The sequence below is a fragment of the Ochotona curzoniae genome, unplaced genomic scaffold (assembly GCF_017591425.1).
Source record: "Ochotona curzoniae isolate NIBS_2020 unplaced genomic scaffold, NIBS_Ocur_1.0 contig_291, whole genome shotgun sequence".
NCBI lineage: Eukaryota > Metazoa > Chordata > Mammalia > Lagomorpha > Ochotonidae > Ochotona > Ochotona curzoniae.
This window is the reverse complement of record NW_024465649.1, coordinates 4908548-4932530: the sequence shown is the minus strand read 5'-3', so window position 1 is coordinate 4932530 and position 23983 is coordinate 4908548. Positions and strand designations below refer to the sequence as shown.

The following is a 23983-nucleotide window of genomic DNA, read 5'->3' as shown; positions in this document are numbered from 1 at the left end:
CATTTGGGCCATCTGGGGAGTGAACCAATGGAAGCAAGATCTCTTGTTCCTTCCTTCCTCTCTCCCATTCAACTAAATAAATAAGTTGTAACGATTATTTTCTAAAGTTAAGGCTTATAAACATTTAAACATGGTAACTGTAATGTAATCACTGTAGCTTAAGCATATAACACAAGCAAAGCAATCCATTTGTAAGTTAACAAGAACATTTCTGAAAAGTAGACTTGAATTTGCTAGAAGGAAAGGACCAGAATGGGACACAGAGGCTGATTTAAAAGTTCTTGAAAGCTGACTTGTAAAGACTTTTTCCTTCAAAGAGGAAATAAGTTGCGCTTAATTAAAACAAGACTGAAAAAGCCATGGGTCCATTATGATACTCAAAATCTTTAACACTTTATGGAAGTAAATTTTATTTAAAGAATAAAAAACACTGCTATTGAAGTTTAATTGTTGGTCTCTTTCAGGGTGAGTTAAATACAAAGAGGATAGAGGGAATAATAATGGTATAAGACTTTCTTCCTGTGAAATATAAATAGGCCCGTGAGACTTCCTGCTGCCCCCTCAGCACCCACCCACTTACTGGACATTCAGACAACACGAAATTGCTCCCAAAGCCGCAGGAAGAGGGGCAAGAAATTCCTTTCACAGGCAGGAGAGGTCCTCCCATCTATAAAAAGAATCTAAAATCCTAAAGCTGAGTACATTTCACTTTATGAGCAGACTTTAGCTTGATGAAGTAATCTTTATTGTTTAATTACTGCATAGAAGTTTCACCAACATTTTCAATGCTAGCTGCCATTTTAAAAAATGCTAGCTGGGCCCGGCAGCGTGGCCTAACGGCTAAAGTCCTTGCCTTGAACGCACTGGGATCTCATATGGGCGCCAGTTCTAATCCCAGTAGCTCCACTTCCCATCCAGTGCCCTGCTTGTGGCCTGAGAAAGCAATCTTGGAACCCTGCACCCGCGTGGGAGACCAGAAGAGGTTCCTGGTTCTCGGCTTCGGATCGGCGCAGCACCGGCCATTGCGGTCACTTGGGGAGTGAATCACCGGACGGATCTTTCTCTCTGTCTCTCCTCCCTGTATATCTGACTTTGAAATGTAAAATAAATAATCTTTAAAAAAAAAAATGCCAGCCAAGGCCCAAGGGCCACGGCTTGTATTTCATGTTTCAAGGTAGGAAGAATTTTCATGTCTATCCAACACAGTCTTCCTCCTCATAAGCCTATTTGCTCTGACCTTTCAAAACAATTCTGGTAGAGTGGTGCAAAAAAGTTTGTTTTCTTCCAAGTTATACACGCATAGGATTTGAAGAGTTAAATGGTTGTATAAATAACAGCTTGAAAAGAAATGTGTTGGTTTAGTGGAAGCATTTGGGTGGTAAGTGGCAAACACTCTTTTACCGCAAGGTGGGGGAACTGGTGATCCTGCTCATACAGTTGCAAGATATTTGGTAAACTTTTTGTGAACTTGAGAAAGTAGATTACAATTTTGTCAAGCAAAATTGTGATATGAAGGGAAATGATTGGAAAAGTTGATAAACTTAGCACTTTCTGGTTTTTTTCTTGACACTGCAAACAAAATTCTATGAAAGAACTCATGCCCCAATAAGCCAATTTGCAAACAGAAAGGAACACAATTGTGCAGCTGCAGAAATCACAAACTCCTGTAATTCGGAGTCTGGAAGGGATGTAGAAACTCAACTGTTTCTCTTTTTTTGTAATTTTAAAAAATGATTTATTTTTTTCTGGAAGTTGGATTTATAGAGAGAAGAGACAGATATAGAAATATCTCCCACCTGCTAGTTCACTCCGCAAATGGCCAGAGCTGCACCAATCCAAAGCCAGGAGCTAGGCGCTTCCTCTGGTCTCCCATGTGGGGGGCAGGCTTCCGAGGACCTGGCTTTTCTCCTCTATTTCCCCAGGTCAAAACGGGAAGCTGGATGGGAAGTGGAACAGCTGGCTAGAAACCGGTGCCCATAAGGGATGCCAGCGCTTAAAGGTGGAGGATCAGCCTGTTGCACATGGTGCCAGCCTTTCAAATACTTCTACATTTGGAAATGGAAGTACTGCCCACAGAACGCAGTGTCCGTGAAGCCCGAGACGGAGAGATGCCTGGTGCTCATTGAAGGCTGCCACGGAGGTTTGGGAATGCTGCCCGTCTACTAATCCCCTTGTTTCAGATGTTCCTACATCAGCAGTCATTAAGAGCTGGGTAGTTGTGCCCAGTCAGATTTAGAGAGAAAAGGAGAGACAGAGGGAAAGATCTTCCATCTGCTGATTCACTCCCCAAGTGGTCTCAACTGCCAGAACTGAGCCAATCCGAAACCAAAGCCAGGAGTTTCTTCCAGGTCTTCCACACGGGTGCAGGGTCCCAAGGCTTAGGGCCATCCTCTATTGCTTTCCCAGGTCGCAGGGAATTGGATGGAAGTGGAACAACCTGGATTAAAACCAGCACCTATATAAGATCCTGGTGCGTGTATGATGAGGACTCCAGCCAGTAGACTTTTTTTTTTTAAGATTTACTTATTTATTTTTTTATTGGAAAGGCTGATATACAGACAGGAGGAGAGACAGAGAGGAAGATCTTCCATCCGATGATTCACTCACCAAGTGGCCCAATGGCTGGAACTGAGCCAATCAGAAGCCAGGAGCCAGGAGCCCTTCTGGGTCTCCCATGTGGGTGCAGGGTCCCAAAGCTTTGGGTCGTCCTCGACTGCTTTCTGCAGATCACAAGCAGGGAGCTGGAAGGGAAGTGGAGCTGCCAGGATTAGAACCGACACCCATATGGGATCCTGGCACATGCAAGGCGAGGAGTTTAACCACTACCCTATCATGCCAGGCCCAGTCAGTAGATCTTTCTCTTTGTTTCTCCTTCTCTCTTTAAATCTTTCAATTAAAATAGATAAGTCTTAAAAAAAGAAACAGGCATCTCAACCTTACTGCATCTAAGAAACATGAACCCTTCCTCTGAATTTAGTAGAAGTGGTGTTGTGCTTAAGCAAGGACCAAACTATCTGGCTGCTTGGGTTGAGGAACTGTCATCTTTTGGTCTCTTACTGTATTTACAGCAAAGCTTGTCGTATACTTCCTAATATGTCCTGGGGGCAAACAAAATCCTAGGTGTTTGGCTAGGTGGTTAAGATGGGGCGGGGGATGGGGGTGGCTGGCCTTCACAGTAGTTGAGTTTGATCCCAGTGCCGTGCTCATGTGGCACCCAGGAAGGCAGCAGGAGAGGGTTCCCACACATAGGAGAAATTGGAATTGAGTTCCAAGCTCCTGGGTTTGGTGCGACAGTCTCAGCTATTGTTATCTGGGCAGTCCATCTTAATGACTGTCATATATTTTTGTGTATGTGCATTTATGTGCACAGATTTCTATGTTCACGCATACACACACATAAAGTATCTTAGATTTCATTTTCTCAGCATTTCCTTAGCCAACACGCTATTACAAGTCATAATTTACTGCCGCCCTACTAAACCAGTCTCCTAATGGACTTTCCCGCTTGCATCCCTCAAGGTCAATAGTTTACTCACAGTGGGGCAGCCACTTCACAAACCCTCCCCCTCCCCAGCCAAGGAACATCCGGCGCCTTCCAGCTTGGCCTGCTCCATGGGAACCCAGCCAACTGTGCTAAACGCTTGTGCAGCCTTTCCACCCAGGCTCTCAGGTGCCCAGCTTCCTCACCTTCCAGAACGCCAAACGCACTGAAGCACTTTGTACTTGGCTGCTGTCTCTGCAGCGACCATTCTCCGCTTCCTTACCTCTCAGGCTCGCTGCTCCATAAGAGCTTTCCGGACTAAACTACCTAAAACCGCACTTCCCCCACCACTTCTAGAATGTGCGAGTATTTTAACATCTGTCTTCCTCTCCTACGATGTGAAACTGTTTCAGGGTAGGGAATGTTATTTCATTCACGCCGCGGTCTTGTGCTTTGAAAAATGCCCGGGCAGTACACAGCAGGAACAATCCTTGAAAGAATGGAATTGGACTAAACTTTTCCTGCTTAATTCTTCAAATACCTGTGCTGAGGTAACGTCCCAGAGGCAAATGTACACACACACAGGCGCCGGCTTCAGCGCTTTTGAGCCTCGGAGTGCACAGAACCACATGGGCTGTCGCTGCCGCTGCGTGCGCGTCACCTGCACCGGCCAAGCCGGGTGCGCGAGGGGAGCCCAGGGTCTGCGGAGGGGGCTCAGCCCTCCAGCATCCAGCCAAGGCTTTACTGTTTTCCGCCGCAGCGCCTTGTTTCCTCCGGACGAGAAAAAAACATTTTTTCCCCCTGCGGGCCAAGGCTGCGACCCAGAACAAGAAAGCCGGGGCGCCGTAGCGGAAGGCAAGAGCGCTCTCCGTTTCCAGACGCCGGTCTCCTTGGTAACCCCGCCCGAGTGTGTACGCAAGAGAGCGGGGCGGGGCGCGCGCGCCGGGTTCCTCAGGCCGCGCCTCGGCGGGCGCGGGACGCGCGGGACGCGCACGACGCACGGCTCGGCTCTAACAGTCGCGGCGAAGCGCGCACGCGGGCGCCAATGAGCGCGGGAGGCGGGGAGCCGCGCCTGAGGAACGCTCTGGAGAGCTGACAAGGATTGGACCGAGCGTTTTCTTCCTTTTTGGTATTGGCTAGACTTCCTACAACCAGCTAGCTTTCGTCTGGGCACTTCTGATTGGCTCCCCCTGGGCCGGGAGGGGCGTGAGGTCTCGGGGCCGGTTCGTCACGGATTGGCGGGTTTGAGCACCAGGGAGCAAGAGGGCCCGGCCCTTCTTCCCTCTGTCCCGTCTCCCGACCCGTACTCGTAACTCGCGCGCACGAATGGTTAAAAAAAAAAAAAAAAGGGGGTGTGAAGCTCGAGCCCGCCAGGCAGGCGTCCAGTGCGCGCCCTCAGCGAGGACCCGCGCGAGCTGCCCGAGACTCTGCCTGCGCTCTTTGAAAGTCGGAACCCGTTAGGATCTTGGGGGAGCTACCGTTCCAGCGGGTTCCGGAGCCCGTGCGCGCCGGGGGCGAGGGGCGGCCGCGAGGCGGCCCTGGTCTTTGGCGTCTGTGCAGCGTGGCGACGAGGACCGGCATTTTCGAAGGACGCCACCTTCCAGCGCAGTGCTGGCGCGGGCGGAGGCTAACACACGGGGGTCCTGAGCCTGAGGAAAACGCGCCAAGTTCCCCTCGGCGGTGGAGTGGGGGAGACCCTCGCGGCTCCGGCGCTTGGCGAGCGGGGCCGCAGCTTGGGGCGCTCCGTGCCAGCCGGGGCGGGCGGCGCTCCGGGCATGTAGTGGGGTGCCGGCACCGGACGGGAGCGAGCGGCGGCCCGGCTTCCCGCTCTTGGCCGTGGATGGTCACTCCCCCGCGGGGAGGGCGAGCGGCCAGCTTTTTCTTGGGTCGGGGACTTTGCGGGGTCGGGACAGGGGACTGACCTGTCGCACCCACACTCTTCCCGGTGGGACACGCCGGCGTCAGCGCCGCGGACCGCGTCTGGGCCATGACCAGGTGAGGAGGGCCTGAGAAGGGGCCGGCGTGTCCTGCGCCGAGGCAAGTTGGGCGCACACCCGAGTTAGCGGGGGGCTTTGCGGGGCGAGGACCGCACGCCGTTTGGGTCTTGCACGCTGGCCGAGCTGGCGGGCGTGCGCTCCCGCGGTGGCCGGGGGTGGCTCGGGGAGGCAGGTGCGGTGCGCAGGCCAGCTGCGGGGGCGCGGGGCCGAGGACGCCGCCTCCCGCCGCGCCCCGAGCCGGCCGAAGGGCACGGTCGCCGGCGCAGTGGCGGCCCGCCTCCTCGGCTCCCTCTCTGCCGCGGTGGCCGACAGGGAGAAGGGGGGATGTTTCGCCCTGTCGTTGTCCTGGGTAGGCAGTTGCGAAATGTTAGCGCGCGTTTTTCTCGCACTTAAGAGTTTTCTCAGTTAAGAACGCCACGTGTCTTAAAACTTCAGCAGAGATGTTGTTCGGGAGGGTTTTACGATTCTCCTTGGAAAGCAGCAACTGAGTCATGTCTTCTGGCGAGGGGACGAATTTGAAGCAAGTGGGACTGGGTGTTCTTGCTGTCACTTGTTAAAGAGTGTTTCGTGTGGGAGGCATTGTGTTCTGCGAAAGAGGATTTAGAGGAGAAAGTGGATTTAGTTAGAGGTTTGGATAGAACCTCTCCGCCCGGGTTAGGAGACCAGGAACAAGAAGTGATGCCCTGGCCGGCGTGGCGTCCTGGATAACGCGCAGGTTGGCATCCTGGCTCTGGGGTCCGGGGTGTCCGCCGCTGGAGCAGTCTGTGGGTCCGCTCTGCCACTGAGAGAAGCCGGCTTCTGTCGGCTGTTCTGGTGGCTCTTCTGAACCTTTTTACGAGAAGCGTCAGTACTGGGAGATCCGTGCCGGGTGAGCGCTGGCTGGTTGAGCGTTCTGAGTGAGCTGGGCTGGAGACAGTGCGGGGAGGTTGGTCGACTTTCCAGGAAAGTGGTTTCGCTGCTGTGTTCGGGCTGTGAATTCCTAGTCAGTTGAATGAAATGCTTCCGAATGGAACTTGGGTGCGTTTCTTGTAGCTCCTCTTACTACGCCGTGTTTACACTTGAAACTCGTTGCTCTAGTTTTTTAGGTTCTAAGTAAGTTTACGGAAGTGCTCAAATCCGATCCTCCCCCCCATTTCCCAGTGAAAAAACCACAAGTGCTGCTTTATATCATCTAGAAGTTTTACTTGTGAAAAAATAAGACTGCAGAAGAGAAGCCAAATCATCTATTTTTCCTACTCAGCACTTAAAAAAAAAAACAATTTTAAGAAGTTCGGGGGTTGCTACTGGCATCTGTGAATTTACTATACACAGTGCAGCCGTTCCGTTTTACTCTGAAGGCTTTAGGTGTGACTGACGTGAGACCTGTATGCCTGTGGGTTTCACTTGGAACGTTTGACTTTATTCCTATATTCCTGCTAACTAGAGGTTAAAGGGAGGACTCGTTAGTTCCCAGAACTACGTTGTTTTTCTGTTCGTCTGCTTCCTAATCTAGGTTTGGCTATGATAGGCACTTTGTAAACGTTTTAGCATGAATTATAATGGAAAATTACACTCTTCTTTGATAATATTCACTGCAGGTCTACTAAAAAGGTTATTTTTGAGGGTGCCCCTTCATGTTATATTGTCTAAGAAAGTTTAAAGGACAGTGTGGCCGGTACTTTAGCAGTAAACATTATCATCTGTTGTCAAGCATTAGGTTTTTAAATAGAAAGTTCCAATTTGAACTACTTCCTGGGTGAATTTGTTTTCAGAGTTGAAGATTTTGTTGCCTATTACAGAACTAATGAAACTTCTGTTTTGTGATTAATAGATATTATTGGTGATTACAACCGCCCTCTGTATATTAATTCCTGTCAACTCATTGGGATTTGAAGAGAAAATGCCTGGTGTCATACCTAGTGAAAGTAATGGGCTTTCAAGAGGCAGTCCATCCAAGAAAAACAGACTTTCCTTGAAGTTTTTTCAGAAAAAGGAAACCAAGAGAGCCTTGGATTTTACAGATTCTCAAGAGAGTGAAGAAAAGGCTTCTGAATATAGAGGCTCTGAAATGTATGTATTTTTTAAGTGTATTTTTACACATTGACAAATTCTGCATCAAGTAGTGGACTTGGGTGATCCCTCCAAGCCCCCCTCATAGCCCGCAGAGTGCCACAGAAACAGGGACATGAAGGAACGCAGGTGTGGCAGTGTGTGCTAGGAACAGAGGTGACTGGGGTTTCCTACGATACGCTCATATCTGTAATGCGCATCAGTGTTGTGTTCAGCCATTTAGACTAACTTATAGAAATAGTTATGAACTAAAGTTATTCATAATTTAAACATTATGTAGGTGTAGGAAAGTAGGTAGTCCTTGGATGTAGGAAGTTTGACAGTTTTCTGATATTTAACCTTAGTCATAATAGCTGTGTACTCACAACTATTCATACACCTGTTGGAGAAATAACAGTTGCAAACTCTGCTTAACTGCTTTTGATGCAGATAGTATCTTTGTGAATGCTACTATGCTTTTTTAGGAAAGTTTTCTCTAGCTGAAGTTGACACTAGGTTTGTATTCAACAAATGGGCACTCCACTAGGTGGCCCCAAAGTGTATTTGGGTCCCGTGTAGAGTTTGCTAGTTTCTGTAGGTCATCAGGTACAGAGATGATATGTGAACTTGTATCAGCATTCCTGTTTATCACTGAGGTACCAAGTAACAATAGCTAGTAGCTGTATAAGACTAAGAGGGCTGCAGGTCATCTGAATAAAATCTGTGTATTTTTCCTATTGTACAACTTCTGTGGAAAAACAAAACATTGTTTTCTTAAGATACTACTAGTCGCCTTTCTCCTTTCTGCTTAATAGTGATCAAGTTGTACCTGCAACACAGTCTTCACCTATAAACTGTGAGAAGAGAGAAAATTTACTACCGTTTGTGGGACTGAATAATCTTGGCAATACTTGTTATCTTAATAGCATACTCCAGGTAAGCTGACAGTTTTGCTATAAGAGGGAAACATCCAATCCACACAAACTCATTTGGTTTGTCCCTGACAAGGCAACTGCAAGAAGGACTAGAATATTTATAGAAGGCTAATTGTTGATAATTTGTGTGGTTTCCAAGTGATATTATTAGTATCAGTGACTCTTACAGAGAAAGGGTTCCCCATTGCAGCTGTAAGGCAGAGAAGGATGGGCCATTTGATGCCACTGGGAATTCCAGGTTTCTGGAGGACTTTTATTGTCCATCCTGAATTTGTTTTTTGATTGTAAATAAATCATCTTCTGGTGTGATACACTAAATAAAGGTGAGAAAACTAAATTGAGTAGACTTTGGCTGATTAGAAGATGCCAAACCTTTAATTTCTCTGCTTGACATCCTGGTGATATGTTATCTTAACCCCTTGGAATTTATATTTGTATTATGTTGTGTTCTTGTCACCTTAAGCACTGTATGAATCAGCCCAATGTTTTGTGGAGGGAAGACAAAAATTTAGTCCCAGATTTTAACTAATGCATGTTCAAAGTTCTGCACAGAATGCACTGCTGTGATTTCATGATTTGGGGTATGCTATATTTGTTCAGTAAACATTTAGACAGTCTTGCTTTCCACAGGTGTTATATTTTTGTCCTGGTTTTAAATCTGGAGTAAAGCACTTATTTAATATTATTTCAAGGAAGAAAGAAGCTTTAAAAGATGAAGCCAATCAAAGAGATAAGGTAAAACACAGAAAGTAGTGTTTAATTACCAGAAACCCACTTTTATAGAAACACAGTAATGTGCAAGAGGGTTTTGATGAAGGATGACAAAAAGGTTATCTTAATTGTAAGTAAGAATTCACAGTATTCTGTATTGTTGGGCAATTATTTTTAATGCTAATATGATAATTAGGTTTTTTTCTAGGGTTTTTTGCTACCAGACTTGTCATTAATCTGTATTCACAATTGTTTTTGGGTTAGGTTGGGATTTAAAATTTAACTGGGTATATTTAAAGAAATGCTTGATTTCCACAATTTGAAAGCCATTAGGATCCAAATAGAAAGCAACTTCAAAAAATCCTCTTGGAAATTAGTAGTATAATGGGATTTAGAAAAGCTGATGTGTAGTGGAACAAAAAAGAGGGAAGATACTTTGTTTATAAATGAAAATAAGGGCTCAGCGGAGTGACCTAGTGGCTAAAGTCCTTGCCTTGCACATGCTGGGATCCCATATGGTCACTGGTTCTAATCCAGGCAGCCCTGCTTTCCATCCAGCTTCCTTCTTGTGGCTTGGGAAAGTAGTTGAGGACAGCCCAAAGCCTTGGGATCCTGCCCCCGCATGGGAGACCTGGAACAGGCGCCAGGCTCCTGGCTTCGGATCGGCAAGCTCCGGCCATTGTGGCTGCTTGGGGAGTGAATCAACAGATGGAAGATCTGCCTGTGTCTCTCTTCCTCTTTATATATCTGACTTTCTAATAAAAATAAATTTTTAAAAAAATGACAATAACTAGTTTGGGCATTCTCTCTTGACAGGGAAATTGCAAAGAAGATTCTTTGGCAAGTTATGAACTGATATGCAGTTTACAGTCCTTAATAATTTCAGTTGAACAACTTCAGGCTAGTTTTCTCTTAAATCCAGAGAAATATACTGATGAACTTGCTACTCAACCGAGGCGACTGCTTAACACACTCAGGTATAGCCTATTAATAACGATTTTAGGATTCCATTTTAACTGATTGTTTCTTTGAAGGAGAGTGATCGAGTAAGAATAAAGGGCAAGAAAAATCCCATTCCAGGTTGATAGTCTTTTATATCCCAGAGGCTCTGAATGGAAAATCTTTTCATAAATTTGGTATTAAATTCATTACATGAAATTTGAACGAGATTATTTATAATCTTTAGAGTAAACTTTTTTTTTGAGAAATAAAGTTGAATTGGAATACTGGCTCATATTGGTGATATGTATTGTGTTTATGTGCCATATTATATTGAAATCTGAAAATTTCTGGATTCTGAAAATACATGTGATCATAAAGATTTCATATGAGGAATTACTATGTATAGGAACTGTGAATTCCAGATATTCTAGTTACGTGTGCTTAGGCAATGAATTCATTGGATTAGATTGTCTTTTTTTAAGTTATAGATAAAATAGCCTTTTTTAAAAAAATCATTAAAAAAACAATCATTTAGTTGAAGAATCTATACATGAATTACATTCCTCTGCCTTTTTTAAGAGAGATTGGTAGGTTGGTGCCCAAGAGCAGGTTTGAATGTTCTGTGCATATTCACCAGTTCTGTGATCTTTGGCAGGCAATGTAATTTTTTGTGCCTGTTTAGTTCCCTTTATGTTGGGATGACAATACTTAACTATTTCATGGGATTATTTTGATTATAATATATGTGTACATATATACATACATACACATATAGATAATCAATCTGTCTGGCATATGGTAAAACACCACGCAAGTATTAACAATTTCTAACTTAAGGGGAATTAAAGAACTGTTGTAATAGAAGTTTCAAAATGAAGCAGTTGTGATGTTCCTGTGAATGAATTCTTACCTAAGAGTTTATGTCCTGTGTCTTCAAAACTAGAATAGGTGAAATGAAAATTTCTGTTTATAGGGAACTCAACCCTATGTATGAAGGATATTTACAGCATGATGCACAAGAAGTATTACAGTGTATTTTGGGAAACATTCAAGAAACATGCCAACTCCTAAAAAAAGAAGAAGTAAAAAATAATGCGGAATTACCTACTAAGATAGAAGAAAAACCTGATCAGAAAGAGGAAGTGCGTGATCTTAACAGTGTGGAGGCTGACAGCATGAGGAATGCTGAGGACTGTAAAGAAAAGCTCCCAAAAGGAAACGGAAAAAGAAAAAGTGACTCTGAATTTGGTAACTTGAAGAAAAAAGTTAAAACGTCCAAGGAACACCAGTCATTGGAAGAGAACCAGAGACAAACTAGATCCAAAAGAAAAGCTGTAGGGGATACGTTGGAGGTTCCTTCTAAAGTAATTTCCAAGTGTATTTCTGAAAATGAGAGTGCAAGACCCTCACAAAAGAAATCAAGAGTAAAAATAAATTGGTTAAAGTCATCAGCTAAGCAACCCAGCATTCTTTCTAAATTCTGTAGTCTGGGAAAAATAACAACAAACCAAGGAGCCAAAGGACAGTCTCAAGAAAATGAATGTGATCTCGAAGAGGATCTGGAGAAGTGTGAAACTGATGACACAACTTACGTTTCTGGTCTTGAGTCTCCAGGAAATAAGGTTACACCTGTAAATGCTAGTGAAGCTAAGCCCATAAACAAAGGTCAGTATAATTTGCAGCCTTCGATATAGGGAGGGAGTAGTCACAGCTATGGAATTACAATACTTTGCAGCATAGTTTGTATGGCTAAAATTTTTGTTTGAAGGAAATTTAACGGAACTGTGATTTTTTTTCAACATTGTTCTTAGATGTTTGTAGACAAACAAGGACAATTCAGAAAGTTTGGAAATGGAATTTAAAAGCTTATTTTGGCATAAAAATTTTTTAAATATGTGAGGATTTTTTTCCCCGTGGACTTTTTAAAAGATCCTTTAATTTATTACATGCATCTAATGTTAATTTGGGAACATGAGCATGTTTGAGTAGGAAAACTCATTTCCTTTGTCTATGCAAAATTTGGTGTAAACGCATGAAGGAAATTGCATAGAATAAAATTTTTGAAGTTTTGCAGTGGACTCTGTAGTTATGCCTCCTTTGATTTTGGCTGCACAGTTTTGTTCAGATCTGCATATTTCAGAGAAAATCTATTAATACGGTGAAGTTTCATAAAAGTGCCAACTTTATTCTGGTTATTTCTGTACGGGGTGTCTTAGGGACGGGAATTAAGATAAAATTAGCTTTTAATAATTCATAGTAACAAGCATTTTTTAAAGGAAGTCTGTATTTCAGGAACATGGTATCAGTGCTAATAAGCTGAAGATGAAATTGAGGTTCTTAATTCATGATACACTTTAACTGGCAGATTGGTTATTTTGGCTATACTGAAAAAAATCTGTAGACTTGACTTTTCCTATTTTAAATTCAGGTGCAGAGCAAATTGGTTTTGAGCTAGTAGAGAAGTTATTTCAAGGTCAGCTGGTATTAAGGACTCGTTGCTTGGAATGTGAAAGTTTAACAGAAAGAAGAGAAGATTTTCAGGACATTAGTGTACCAGTACAAGAAGATGAGCTTTCCAAAGTGGAGGAGAATTCTGAAGGTAAGCAAAATTTAAGTCTTTGTAGACCATGGCAAAATTGCAGTTTTCTTCAAAGCTGCATAGTTTCCTTGACGTGTTAGGTGTTTAGAGAGGGAATAATTGGCTTCTAATAACTGTAGGTCTAATGTACAACCTTTCTGCTTAACACGTCTCACTTGTTTAAGAGTAAGCATGTCTACTGAAGAGTGGCTAAACCATTATATCTTAAACCCAGTCTTTGCCTCCCTCTCCCCCACCACCACTTTGGCTCTTAATGAGGCCGACTGTCCCTACGGCATAAATGAGTTTTGGATAAGAAAGAGGCATACATTGTTGTGTACATTTATAAAAGTAGTTTCTGAAAGTAAAATCTCTGAATACTAATTCTGTGCATAGTAACTTTGTGACTTAATTTTTGAATGTCTCACATTTATAAGTGAAAAGATTGTCTTTGTAGTTTCTCCAGAACCAAAAACGGAAATGAAAACCTTAAGATGGGCAATTTCACAGTTCGCTTCAGTGGAAAGGATTGTGGGAGAAGATAAATATTTCTGTGAAAATTGCCATCATTATACTGAAGCTGAACGAAGTCTTTTGTTTGATAAAATGCCTGAAGTTATCACTATTCATTTGAAGTGCTTTGCTGCTAGTGGCTTGGAGTGAGTATTACAAATAAAAGATATATGAAGAAAATAAACTGTTCTGGAGGTTTTGTTACAGTACTTAACAGTATGAATATAAGAGTACTGAAATGAATTTGTAAATATTGCCTTGAAAGTTTTTTCTTGTATTAAACAGTTTCCCTGTAAAAATGCATGTTTAAGTCCTTTTAGTATCAATACATACTCATTATTTCTTAATACATTTTTAAATCGTTATACTTGAATTCAGTTTTAGTAAAACTGACTAAAGCTGATAATAAATCTTGTATGCATTAAATTTGAGAGTCAGAAAGGCAAAAAATCTTTTCAGTTTTTGAGTAAGCCAGGAAATCCAACTAATCATTGAAAAAGTTCTTCTGTAGTTGAGAATTCATAGGTCTAAAAGTTACTTTAAAAATCAATATGAAAACTTTTTTCTGTCACATGGCATTGTAGGCGTTACTCCTGTGTACATCATGACTTGTTTCAGGTTGCAGTAAGAACTTTGAGAAGCTTTTATGCACTTTATTATGCAAAAAAAGACAATCTTTAAAAACTTGGTGGACTTTACTTGGACAATACTTTACTGCAGTAGAGCCTGAGCCAGGTCCAGAAGCCTGAAACTCCACTTGTAGGTGGAGGCACCCAACTGTCTGAGCCATCATTTGCTGCCTCCTAGGATGCACATTAGCAGGAAGTTGGAATGGGAATAGAGCTGGAACTACTTTGTTATGAAATGGGGGTATCCCAGGAATGCTACACCACGTGCTCATCCTTCTATGATGCTCATTTTTATTCCTGTGGTTTGATAAAACTTGATTTCAAGTTCAGTTTTCTGAAAATTTCACCTGTTTTCTTACAACCTAGACAAAGAAAAGATAATCTAAAATACCTAAATATTTGGCACTAATTTCAGTATGTGTGTAACTTACTCAGAATTACTCAGATTTGGAGTCTTCTACTTTCTAATCTATCCCTATGAGCAGTTAATATTAAGGGTTCATTTAGACTTTCACTTTGTTTCATGTTGGGTACAAAATTTTAAATTTTGAATTTACAATGGATGTGTATGTTATGGTCCAGTAGTTGAAGCCACTGCAGTTTGGAGCTCCAGAGTTGCACAGCAGAGTGTGTTGAGTTCACCTTGACCTGTGAATCCAGCTTCCTGTTGTTGCACCAGGGAGGCAGCCAGTGACTCATGTACTTTAGACCCTGCCATTCACTTGGGAGACCTGGAGGAAGTGTCTGGCTCTTGACTTCAGCCTGGCCTAGACTTTGCCCTTGTGGGCATTTAGGGAGTGAATCAGCAGATGAAATAATTCATAGTTTCTTTTTCTCTCTTTGCCTTTCAAATAAATAAAAATGAGTAAACACACATGTGAAATGTTTAACCACAGGAAACCTTGTTTCTTTTCCTCCCAAAGGTTTGATTGTTACGGTGGTGGACTTTCCAAGATCAACACGCCTTTACTGACACCTCTTAAATTGTCACTAGAAGAGTGGAGCACAAAACCAACTAATGACAGCTATGGATTATTTGCAGTTGTGATGCACAGTGGAATTACAATTAGTAGTGGGCATTACACTGCTTCTGTTAAAGTCACAGACCTTAACAGTTTAGAACTAGATAAGGGAAATTTTATGGTTGACCAAATGTGTGAAATAGGTAAGCCAGAACCATTGAATGAGGAGGAAGCAAGGGGTGTGGCTGAAAATTATGATGAAGAAGTGTCCATTAGAGTTGGTGGAAATACACAGCCAAGTAAAGCTTTGAACAAAAAAAATGTGGAAGCTGTTGGACTTCTCGGAGGACAAAAGAGCAAGACGGATTATGAGCTTCACAGTAAAGCAGCTAATCCTGACAAAGTTACCAGTACAGCATTTGCTGAAAATAGAAATTCGGACACTAACAGTCCTAACGGGACTCGTGAGTCTGATGGAAACAAGGACTCCAGTGACCAAACAGGCGTTAACATTAGTGGATTTGAGAACAAGATTTCATACATAGTGCAAAGCTTAAAGGAGTATGAGGGAAAGTGGTTGCTTTTTGACGATTCTGAAGTGAAAGTTACTGAAGAAAAGGACTTTCTGAATTCTCTTTCCCCTTCAACATCTCCTACATCTACTCCTTACTTACTGTTTTATAAGAAATTATAGAGTAAACATATTTTCATTGTACATATATATTGTATATTAAACAGACCTGGACAAACATTGGTAAAGTTGATTACATGAAAGAGTCTTTTAGCTTATCTTTTGCAGTTACTGGATATTATTGGTCTCTAGGTTTTTTGATAGCGGAAATTTGAATTACTGAAAACCATGTTAATTTTTTAGGATTCATTTTCCTTTGTAGAGACTAGTGACACATTAGCTTCTGGGAACAAGCTTAAGTAGGTTCGTAATGGAAGCATTTACGTACTTTTGGATTTACACTGACCTTTTGTGTTTGCTTTTTAAAATAAAGTGCTTGTAGTTGTATTCTCCATATTTTGGAGTAATTACCTACATGATGTTTTATAGGTCCCATGGTTTTCACCGAAGAAGTAGAATTTCATCAGTTTAATTAGTTTTATATCAGTTTGTATCAAAGGCACAAAGTCTAGAATGTGTATATTCACAATGATGTATAATTTGTGCCTTGACCCTTTCAAGTGTCTCCAAAAACCTGGACAGTCTCTGAAATCTTCTCAAAAATGTATGTAAGATGATCCTGTACTCTACCAATTTCTATCTCTTCATACCCATACTCTGCATGATCTGTATATAGTACATCAAACTTAGATATGACCTAAATTTAACTTTTTTTAAAAAAAAACTGGGAGGTCAATAAAATTTGAACTGTTTAACAAATATGTATACAAATACTTGAGTTTTTACTTTCATAGTTCTATTATAAATACAGCTGATTCATCTTAACGTGTATGTTTATTAAAACGAGTAAACATGCACAATTACCTTGGTGTGATAGTGAACCTTTTCTCACAGTGGAGGTGGAGAACTTTTCACAGAAGAGAAATGCTTAATCCATCAGGTTGTCATATTTAAGATGTTTATAGTAATTGTTGCATTCTAGTTGTCCTTTATATGGATATAGTACTTAATAGAATCCCAAACTGGAGAACTTACGATGCTTTGAGTCCACCTAAAACCTGGTTAAGTTTTCACTTTGTTAGCAGATGAATCAATCATCTTATGACTTGTTAAAGAACATTCTTGATACTAAAATTTGTTCAAAATTATTCTGACCAATATATAAGTGTTATTGAAGTGACATTGTTAAATGTTCCACTTTAACAAAGTTACCTGGTTAACTAGAAAATTAGCTACATTTGGCCATAAAGTCATGACTCTTTACTGCATTTGCAGTCATTAATGCAACAGCCAGTGGGTGTATAGTAGAACCTGGACCTCTAAAGACAGCCAATATCAAGAACTAATATAAATTCCTGATGTGAGATAGTTTGTATTCATTTTTTTTTTAAAGAAAAAAGTTTTAAAAAGCTGATGTAAAAATTTTGTATCATACCATCTTATAGAGTTCTGGCTAAATTCTGAGAATTGGTAACTTGTGATAATTAAATCATTGTATATCTTCTAAATCTTTAGTATTGTCACTGAGATTTATATGAAATAGTCCAAGTTCCCACTTACAGGTACCTAAAGTGACTTGAGGGTTAATACTTCAAAAAGGGGAAAGGGAGGGGGGAAGTTCTTGACTTCTTACACATCCTGTTTATCTTTCTCCTCTTTCCCCAGGATAGAGTTTTGAAGTTATGCCCTTGGGACTTCTCTTTTTGATAAACAGCAGAGAAGCCCTGTTGTAATTCCTTTAGTCCAAGTTGATAAGATGAGGAATTTGAGATAATACTTGCCAGTTCACTAACATAGGCTGGAGAGGGCCATATCAGCCATTAACTGCAGGATAAAAGCAGTAGATTAAATTTTTACTTAGTAGTAGTAGAAATAGACTATAAATGTCATAAGGTAAGCTACCATTCAGAAAATAAAACATTTTTAGAAATTGTAAATATGCATTGTGGAAAAACTTGACAAAGAACATGTTAATTTCTCAAAGATTGTTTTCTACTTTTAATATAAAATTAGTTTTGATTAAAGCCAGTTTCACAAGTGGTTTCTAAAATTCACGAGTCAGAAAGTAATTTGTGCAAGATTTAACTGCTAAGAGTTAAGAAGCTGACAAAGTTGTTATGACTGAATCATACAAGTATTTATGATTCCTGTCACTTGGTATTAACTATTTCTAATATTTGATATCTATAGATTAAAAGTTTTATCAGGTACAATTAGAGTATCCAAAGTTCATGGAAGGTAGAACTAACAAGTAATTTTATTTTGGTGAAAAAAACTTTGAAATCCATGTATTTTTTTAATGCTCATTTTCTGCAAATGTTTTGAACATCCCTTATGTGCATGGATTTCAAGACTTGTTGCACCAAAATAAACAGTTCCTATAATGACAAATTTTGGGGATCTAAATAGAAAGTAAATTGAAATTTAAATAGATTTCACAAAGCCTTGGTTGCTGCCTGTCTTTACTCATTAACTCGTTTAAGTTGGGGTATTCTTTGGGCCCATAAAGTGCTTATGGATCTCTTTGCTAATTTTAGAACCTGTTCTTGAATTATCTTACTGCCCTGCCTTTGTAACTGAAGAAAAGTTTTAAGTCTCACTCAGTAAATTAGTGTAAACATTCACATATTTAATAGTACCTTTAAAATAAGCATTACTACATTTAAAATGGTTCCAAAATGAATCTATAAATGGTAATATAAATTAAGAAATATGACCTTAAAGTAAATAAACTTAACATTAGCTATGATATAAATAATGGCAAATGTATAGTGTACCTTTGTGTCATTAAAATGTCTTAAGATAACAGTATGTTACCAGAACAGTAGAAACTATAGCCATGATTCTCAACTTTTAACAGTCTACATTGGATATCATTTTGGCATTTTTCGGTGATTTGCTTAATGCTGTAATTCCCAGAAGTATGTCCTTAAGTCATTTTCCAATAGAGCATAACTTCTTTTCAGTTCAATGTTGAATACATGGCTCTTGTCAAATGAATAAAACAAGTTCATTTATTTTAAAGATCCATTTTACGAAGGCTCATTCGACTGAAGGAATCTCTGGGGGAAAAAATGAGAGGACACAGTTGTAAGAAAACATTTCTACATAAGCCATAAAATGTTTACAAACTTTCTTCTCCCCAAGATAACCATTTTTGCCATGGTTCTTTGAAATTGCCATTCCCATGTACTCTGCTTTACATGTGTGTATTTTTGCTTATAAGTTTCTCTACAGATGAGAAACTAACTAACTACTAACTAACTAACTAACTACTAACTACTTTGGCAAGTCTGCTGGTCATTTTTTCATTTGCTCAGTACATACTTCAAGTGCTGTGTCAAAACAAAGACTTAAGGATTACTGGAAGATTTCAGGAAAAGGCTTGTGGTTATTAAATGGCAAAGAATGGTGTTTTCTAACTTGTTAAGTCTTAAACCAATAACTCTCAGGTCCTTTTTGCACTCTTAAAAATTCTTGAGTCATTAGGATCCTGCCACACACACAGGAGGGCTCTGGTTTTGGCCCCCAACCTTTTGGGCACTGAACCAGTGATTGGAACTTGCTCTCATCTTTCTTCCTGTTTCTCTCAAATAAAAGTAAATTTTGAAAAGCTTCCAGGGAGGAAAAAACAGATCTCAGACATACAAGTCCGAACTCCAGGAATCGTGATGGAGAGTTTGTAGAAAAATAGAATTCAAGAGTTTCACTTTGGTCCAAAAAATTTGTGAAATCCAGACATTGGAGGGGGTCTTCCAAAAGTTTATGAAAAATACATATTAGGAAAAAACTATGGGTTTCAAAATATTTGCACCATAAAAGTTCACCATTTACCCCATTTTTCATGAACCTTAGAAGTACGTTGTATTTACCATATTACAATCGTAGAATATCGTATTTTATGTAGCCTCAGGGAAACTCAGTTATACCCTCAGAGAAGGAGGAAAAAGGACAAATAATATAAAAAGACCACAAAAACATGCAAGTTTCTTAGGGATCTGTTCCCACTGGTCTCAGTTCACTTTTGAGAACTGTTAGCTTAATATTCCGTATTTAGGGGCAGGCATGCTGGTATCCCATGTAAGTGCTGGTTCAAATCCAGGTTGATAGGATTCAGCGTCCTGCGTGCCTGCTAAAGTGTCCCAAGTGCCTGGGCCCCTGTATCCACACGGGAGACCAGCAAGAAATTTTGGGCTCCTGGCTTTGGCCTGGGCCAGACCTAGCTGTTGCAGCCATTTTGGGGGTGAGCCAGCAAATGGAAGATTTCTTCCTCTAACTCTGCCTTTTAAATGTTATAAAAAATTCCAGATTTATAAGCAAAATTAAAATTTTAATCTTGTAAATATTGAAAAGTGAAGGGGATGGTATTCTTGAACTATCTCAAAGTAATTTGCTTTATCCTTAAATTTATTATTTTTCTGCTGTTAAACTCATAGGAGAGCAAGTAAAAGACCACATTCAGGTTTGGTTTTGCCTTTTGGCACCAAGGAAAACAGTCTTTAAAATAGAGAAATAGAGACTGCTGATTAAGAAAAGCATTTTTCTAAATTTCCAAAACATTGCCTGAAGATATTAAGGTCACAGAGGACAGTAAAGCTTAGGATATAATGTACAGGTAGGTTTCCTGCAGACAGGAAGAAAACAGCATTTCTGGGAAAGCATTGAGGACCCGAGAGAACTGAGCAGGTGAAGACACCGGCTTGACCAGCCAGTATCCAGTCCCCTCACCTGTGCCTTCATCTGGTGGGACAAGCCAGCAGTGGAGCCAACGAGGAGGAAGAGAGTGCAGAAAGAGGAGGAAACCACAAGTTGGGGAGGGAGGCCAGCAAGCTGTTTGCTGCTGGAAATTTTCAGTGGGAACTTCCTTTGAGGGGGTTCCCCTGTCAGTGTAGGACAGTGGAAATGGTATGTTTTGTCAGGGGAGTCTTCTGGTCTCCGTCCATTCCTGAGGATCTACATCCTCTCTGAGGTGGAGGTCACAACAGGTACTTAAGGGCTTTTTTCTTTTTCTTTTTTTTTTTTTTTTTGCATGAACATGATTTTTTCCACAGGTCTATAGGTAAATATTAGGCCACGGGAGAACAGGGACTTATTTCCCAGATGGATTAAATAGTTTCACTTTCTACTGCAGTAACAACTGTCAATGCATCCACATTATTTTTATGCAGGCTACTTCACTGGTGTTCTAGGTATACATCAGATAATTAGAATTTAATAGCTTTATTAGCAAAGGGTACTAAAGTCACTGTCACAGTAGTTCAACTGCATACAAATTTGATTTCTAAAGTGCCGACGGTAGTTTATGAGTTACTGTGTTGGGTGCCAAAAGGCACCTTCCAGGCACTGTCCTAAGACCTCACTGGTAATTCCACCTTTGCAGTGCAAGCATTTTACCTACTACACAAAACTAAACCAGCTGCTTAGCTAACAACTGGTTCTCGCGGATGAAAAGTCTGTTCCACTGCTAATCTCAACAGTTAAAATAGAGAAAAACATGGAAACCTTTGGTACTCAGTGACGGATCTGCTTTTACACATGCTTAGATCTTTCCAAATGCTACTTACTATCAAGGCCAAGGGGAATAAGTGCTTGGTTCCTGAATTCTTAGAGAATCCTCTCACAAAAGTACTAAAAAGTGTGACAGGACTTTTAAAAGCAATAGTCATGGAAGGCCAGATTTAACGTGTGGTGTCCTGGTTAGTATGAGTGCTTAATACAATTTAGATTCCCAAACTGAGTGACCTTCACATGGATTAATGTATAGGTGATAAAAAGCTTACACTAGTTAAACTTAGATCTCAGGGGAAATAATATATGAAACCCATACATAAACAATTATATAGTATGAAATCAAATTTTTTTAAAAAGCTCCAAAGTAAGGGACACAGAAAGTAACCATACCTGTGGCAAGTGACAGGTAACACTGCCTTGTACAACTGAGGGATCTTCCTGTTTACCAGTGGCTGCAGAGCTTCTTTAAGGCGATGATAATTTCTCTCCAGTTCCCTTTGATACTCCTTCTGATCTGGCCCAATTAAGCTCTTATTTTTTCTTAAGGCATCTTCACACCTGTGGGGGCAAGTATGCAACGGAATGATTTCTCTGACCATGTGAGGGCTTACTCACACAACACATGCACATACACATTTACTATGTAAGGATGTTGAGATTCTCAGTTTACTGTTAAATATTTGTTTTAGGTTTAAGGCAGGAACAGATAATTAACTGAATTTTCTTCTTCTTTAAAAGTTTTATTCATCTGAAAAGTGGAGTTACATAGTGAGATTTTCTATTTGCTAGTTAGTCCATTTCCCAAATGGTTGCAATGGCTGGTGCTGGATTGGTCTGAAGCCAGGAGCTTCTTCCGGTCGCTTATCTAAATGCAAGGTCCCAAGGCTTTACCCAGCTGCATTAGTGGGGAGCTGGATTGGAACTGGAGCACCTGGACCTTTAAAAGCAGTAGTCATGGAAGGCCAGATTTAACGTGTGGTGTTCTGGTTAGGATAAGTGCTTAATACAATTTAGATTCCCAAACTGAGTGACCTTCAGATGGATTAATGTATAGGTGATAAAAACTGGCATCTGACACCAATATGGGATGCCAACTTACCCGCTATGCCATTCTGCTGATTCAACTGTTTTTTAAAATCTAAACCCACCCATTTTCATTAAGTTGAAAACGATGCATTTTTGAAAAGATTGATTTGAAATATAGTGCTACAGAAACAGAAAGATATCTTCCATTTGCTGGCTATCTCTTCAAATGGTGGCAAAGACCAGGAGTGGGCCAGGCTAAATGCCAGAGCCTAGAACTACATCTGGGTCTCCCACGTGAGTGGCAAGGGTCCAGACACTTTGTCCATCTGCTGCTTTTCCCAGGCGCATTAGCAGGGAGCTGGAGTGTAGCAGCTGAGATTGGAACCAGTGTCCATGTGGGATGCCCATGTCCTGGGTAGTGAGTTAACTCACCGTACCACAATGCCAATTCTGAAAATTATGGATTACTAATGTTAAATTGGGAAGTCATTGTTTCACATCCTCACTGGGATGTACCCATACTTACTGTGTGATACCAGTGACATTTGGAACAGTGCTTTGTGTTCAAATGTTTCTTAAATGAACAGATCTTGGTGAAGATTCTTTATCCAAGTTATTCAAATATTTTTTTTTAAATCTAGACCCCTAACAGATGAAGGAAGAAATATATTTTTTTAAAGATTTATTTTTATTATTTTTTATTGGAAAGGAGGATATACAGAGAGGAGAGACAGAGAGGAAGATCTTCCATCCGATGATTCACTCTCTAAGTGAGTGCAACGGCCGATGCTATGCCAATCCGAAGCCAGGAGCCTCTTCCGGGTATCCCACACGGGTGCAGGGTCCCAAAGCTTTGGGCTGTCCTCGACTGCTTTCCTGGGCCACAGGCAGGGAGCTGGAAGGGAAGCGGGGCTGCCGGGATAGAACTGGTGCCCGTATGGGATCCTGGGCGTGCAAGGCGAGGACTTTAACCACTTGCACCACCGCGCCGGGCCCGAAAATATTTTTTTAAAAACAGTATGCAAAGGCTGGCATTGTGGTAGAGCAAATTGCATTTGGGATGCCTGCATCCAGTACTGGAGCGCCAGTTCAAGTCTCAGCTACTCCACTTCCAATTCAGCTTCCTGCTAATGGAACTGGAAAGCAGCAGCTGATAGCTCAAGTACTTAAATCCCTGCCACCTACATGGGAGACCTGGATAGAGTTCCTGGTTCTTGCTTTGGTGTTTGCTATCCAAGGAAGTTGCAGCCATTTGGAAAGAAGCAGTAGATGAAAGATCTCTCTCTTTCTTGTACACACACACACACACACACACACACACACACACAAACACACAGTATGCAGCTAATGAGATGTTTAGTGGGAAATACATAGCCTTAAATGCTTGTCAGAAAAGAGTTAAAGTTGAAGAGCAAGTAACATAAAGATAATAGTATGAACTATGAATAAAATATTAAAATATGATATAGTATTAACAATGTCAAAAAGTTCTTTGAAAAAACTAGAAAAATAGATTATAGTCTGACAGGATTAAATGAGGTCAAACATCTGTGATTAGGGCCCAGCGCTGTGGCCTAGCAGCTAAAGTCCTTGCCTTGAATGCACCGTTATCCCATATGGATGCCAGTTCTAATCCCGCAGCTCCACTTTCCATCCAGCTTTAAGTAGCTTTATTGAGACTACAACTTTCATATTTTTGGTATTAATGCTTAAAAGCCTTTTATAATGTGCTACATATTAAAAGTCAATGAAAAATATCCTATACTTTGGCTCAATAGTCTCATAATGGTGCCTTACTAGCTATGCAAATGCCAGCCCCTCATTCCTTCTTTTGTTGACAAAAATGTTAGTAAGCAGGAATCAAGTGTCAGGCTGATTAATGAGTATCTTAAATGCTTCAAAATTTCATATTTACAGGGCCCAGCGCGATGGCCTAGTGGCTAAAATCTTCGCCTTGAATGTGCCGGGATCCCCTACAGGCACCGGTTCAATCCCAGCTGCTCCACTTCCCACCTAGATCCCTGCTTGTGGCCTGGGAA

At 41.1% G+C, this 23983-nt stretch overlaps 2 protein-coding genes across 5 annotated transcripts in view; one reads left to right on the top strand and one right to left on the bottom strand.

Annotated features, from left to right (window-relative positions):
• Positions 1–4746: 4746 nt before the first annotated feature.
• Positions 4747–16170, top strand: USP1 (ubiquitin specific peptidase 1). Of its 4 annotated transcripts, none has more exons than XM_040978442.1 (9): positions 4747–5476; positions 7289–7527; positions 8322–8442; positions 9072–9176; positions 9969–10129; positions 11068–11759; positions 12523–12693; positions 13130–13331; positions 14738–16170. In XM_040978442.1, the coding sequence occupies exons 2-9, from the start codon at positions 7358–7360 to the stop codon at positions 15468–15470; spliced, it is 2355 nt and encodes a 784-aa protein (XP_040834376.1). In that variant the 5' UTR covers positions 4747–5476; positions 7289–7357; the 3' UTR covers positions 15471–16170. The 4 variants fall into 4 exon arrangements, with proteins under 4 accessions (XP_040834376.1, XP_040834373.1, XP_040834375.1 ...); XM_040978439.1 differs by having other exon boundaries at positions 5378–5476; positions 9057–9176; XM_040978441.1 differs by lacking the exon at positions 4747–5476 and adding an exon at positions 6325–6346 and having other exon boundaries at positions 9057–9176.
• A 1845-nt stretch (positions 16171–18015) lies between these two features.
• The window catches only part of DOCK7 (dedicator of cytokinesis 7), a 212183-nt gene continuing 206215 nt past the window's right edge, over positions 18016–23983 (bottom strand). The window contains exons 49-50 of the mRNA XM_040978438.1: positions 21309–21476; positions 18016–18469 (exon numbers count right to left, since the gene is read on the bottom strand). Coding sequence (XP_040834372.1) covers positions 18427–18469; positions 21309–21476 — 211 coding nt within the window. The 3' untranslated portion in view covers positions 18016–18426. The remainder of the gene's footprint in view (positions 18470–21308; positions 21477–23983) is intronic.

Excerpts from the sequence above, each read along its gene's own strand:
- USP1 (XM_040978439.1), top strand. The coding sequence starts at position 7,358 with ATGCCTGGTGTCATACCTAGTGAAAGTAATGGGCTTTCAAGAGGCAGT. Across the intron at positions 7,528-8,321 it reads GAATATAGAGGCTCTGAAAT|TGATCAAGTTGTACCTGCAA; the intron begins GTATGTATTTTT and ends TCTGCTTAATAG. Across the intron at positions 9,177-9,968 it reads AAGCCAATCAAAGAGATAAG|GGAAATTGCAAAGAAGATTC; the intron begins GTAAAACACAGA and ends CTCTCTTGACAG.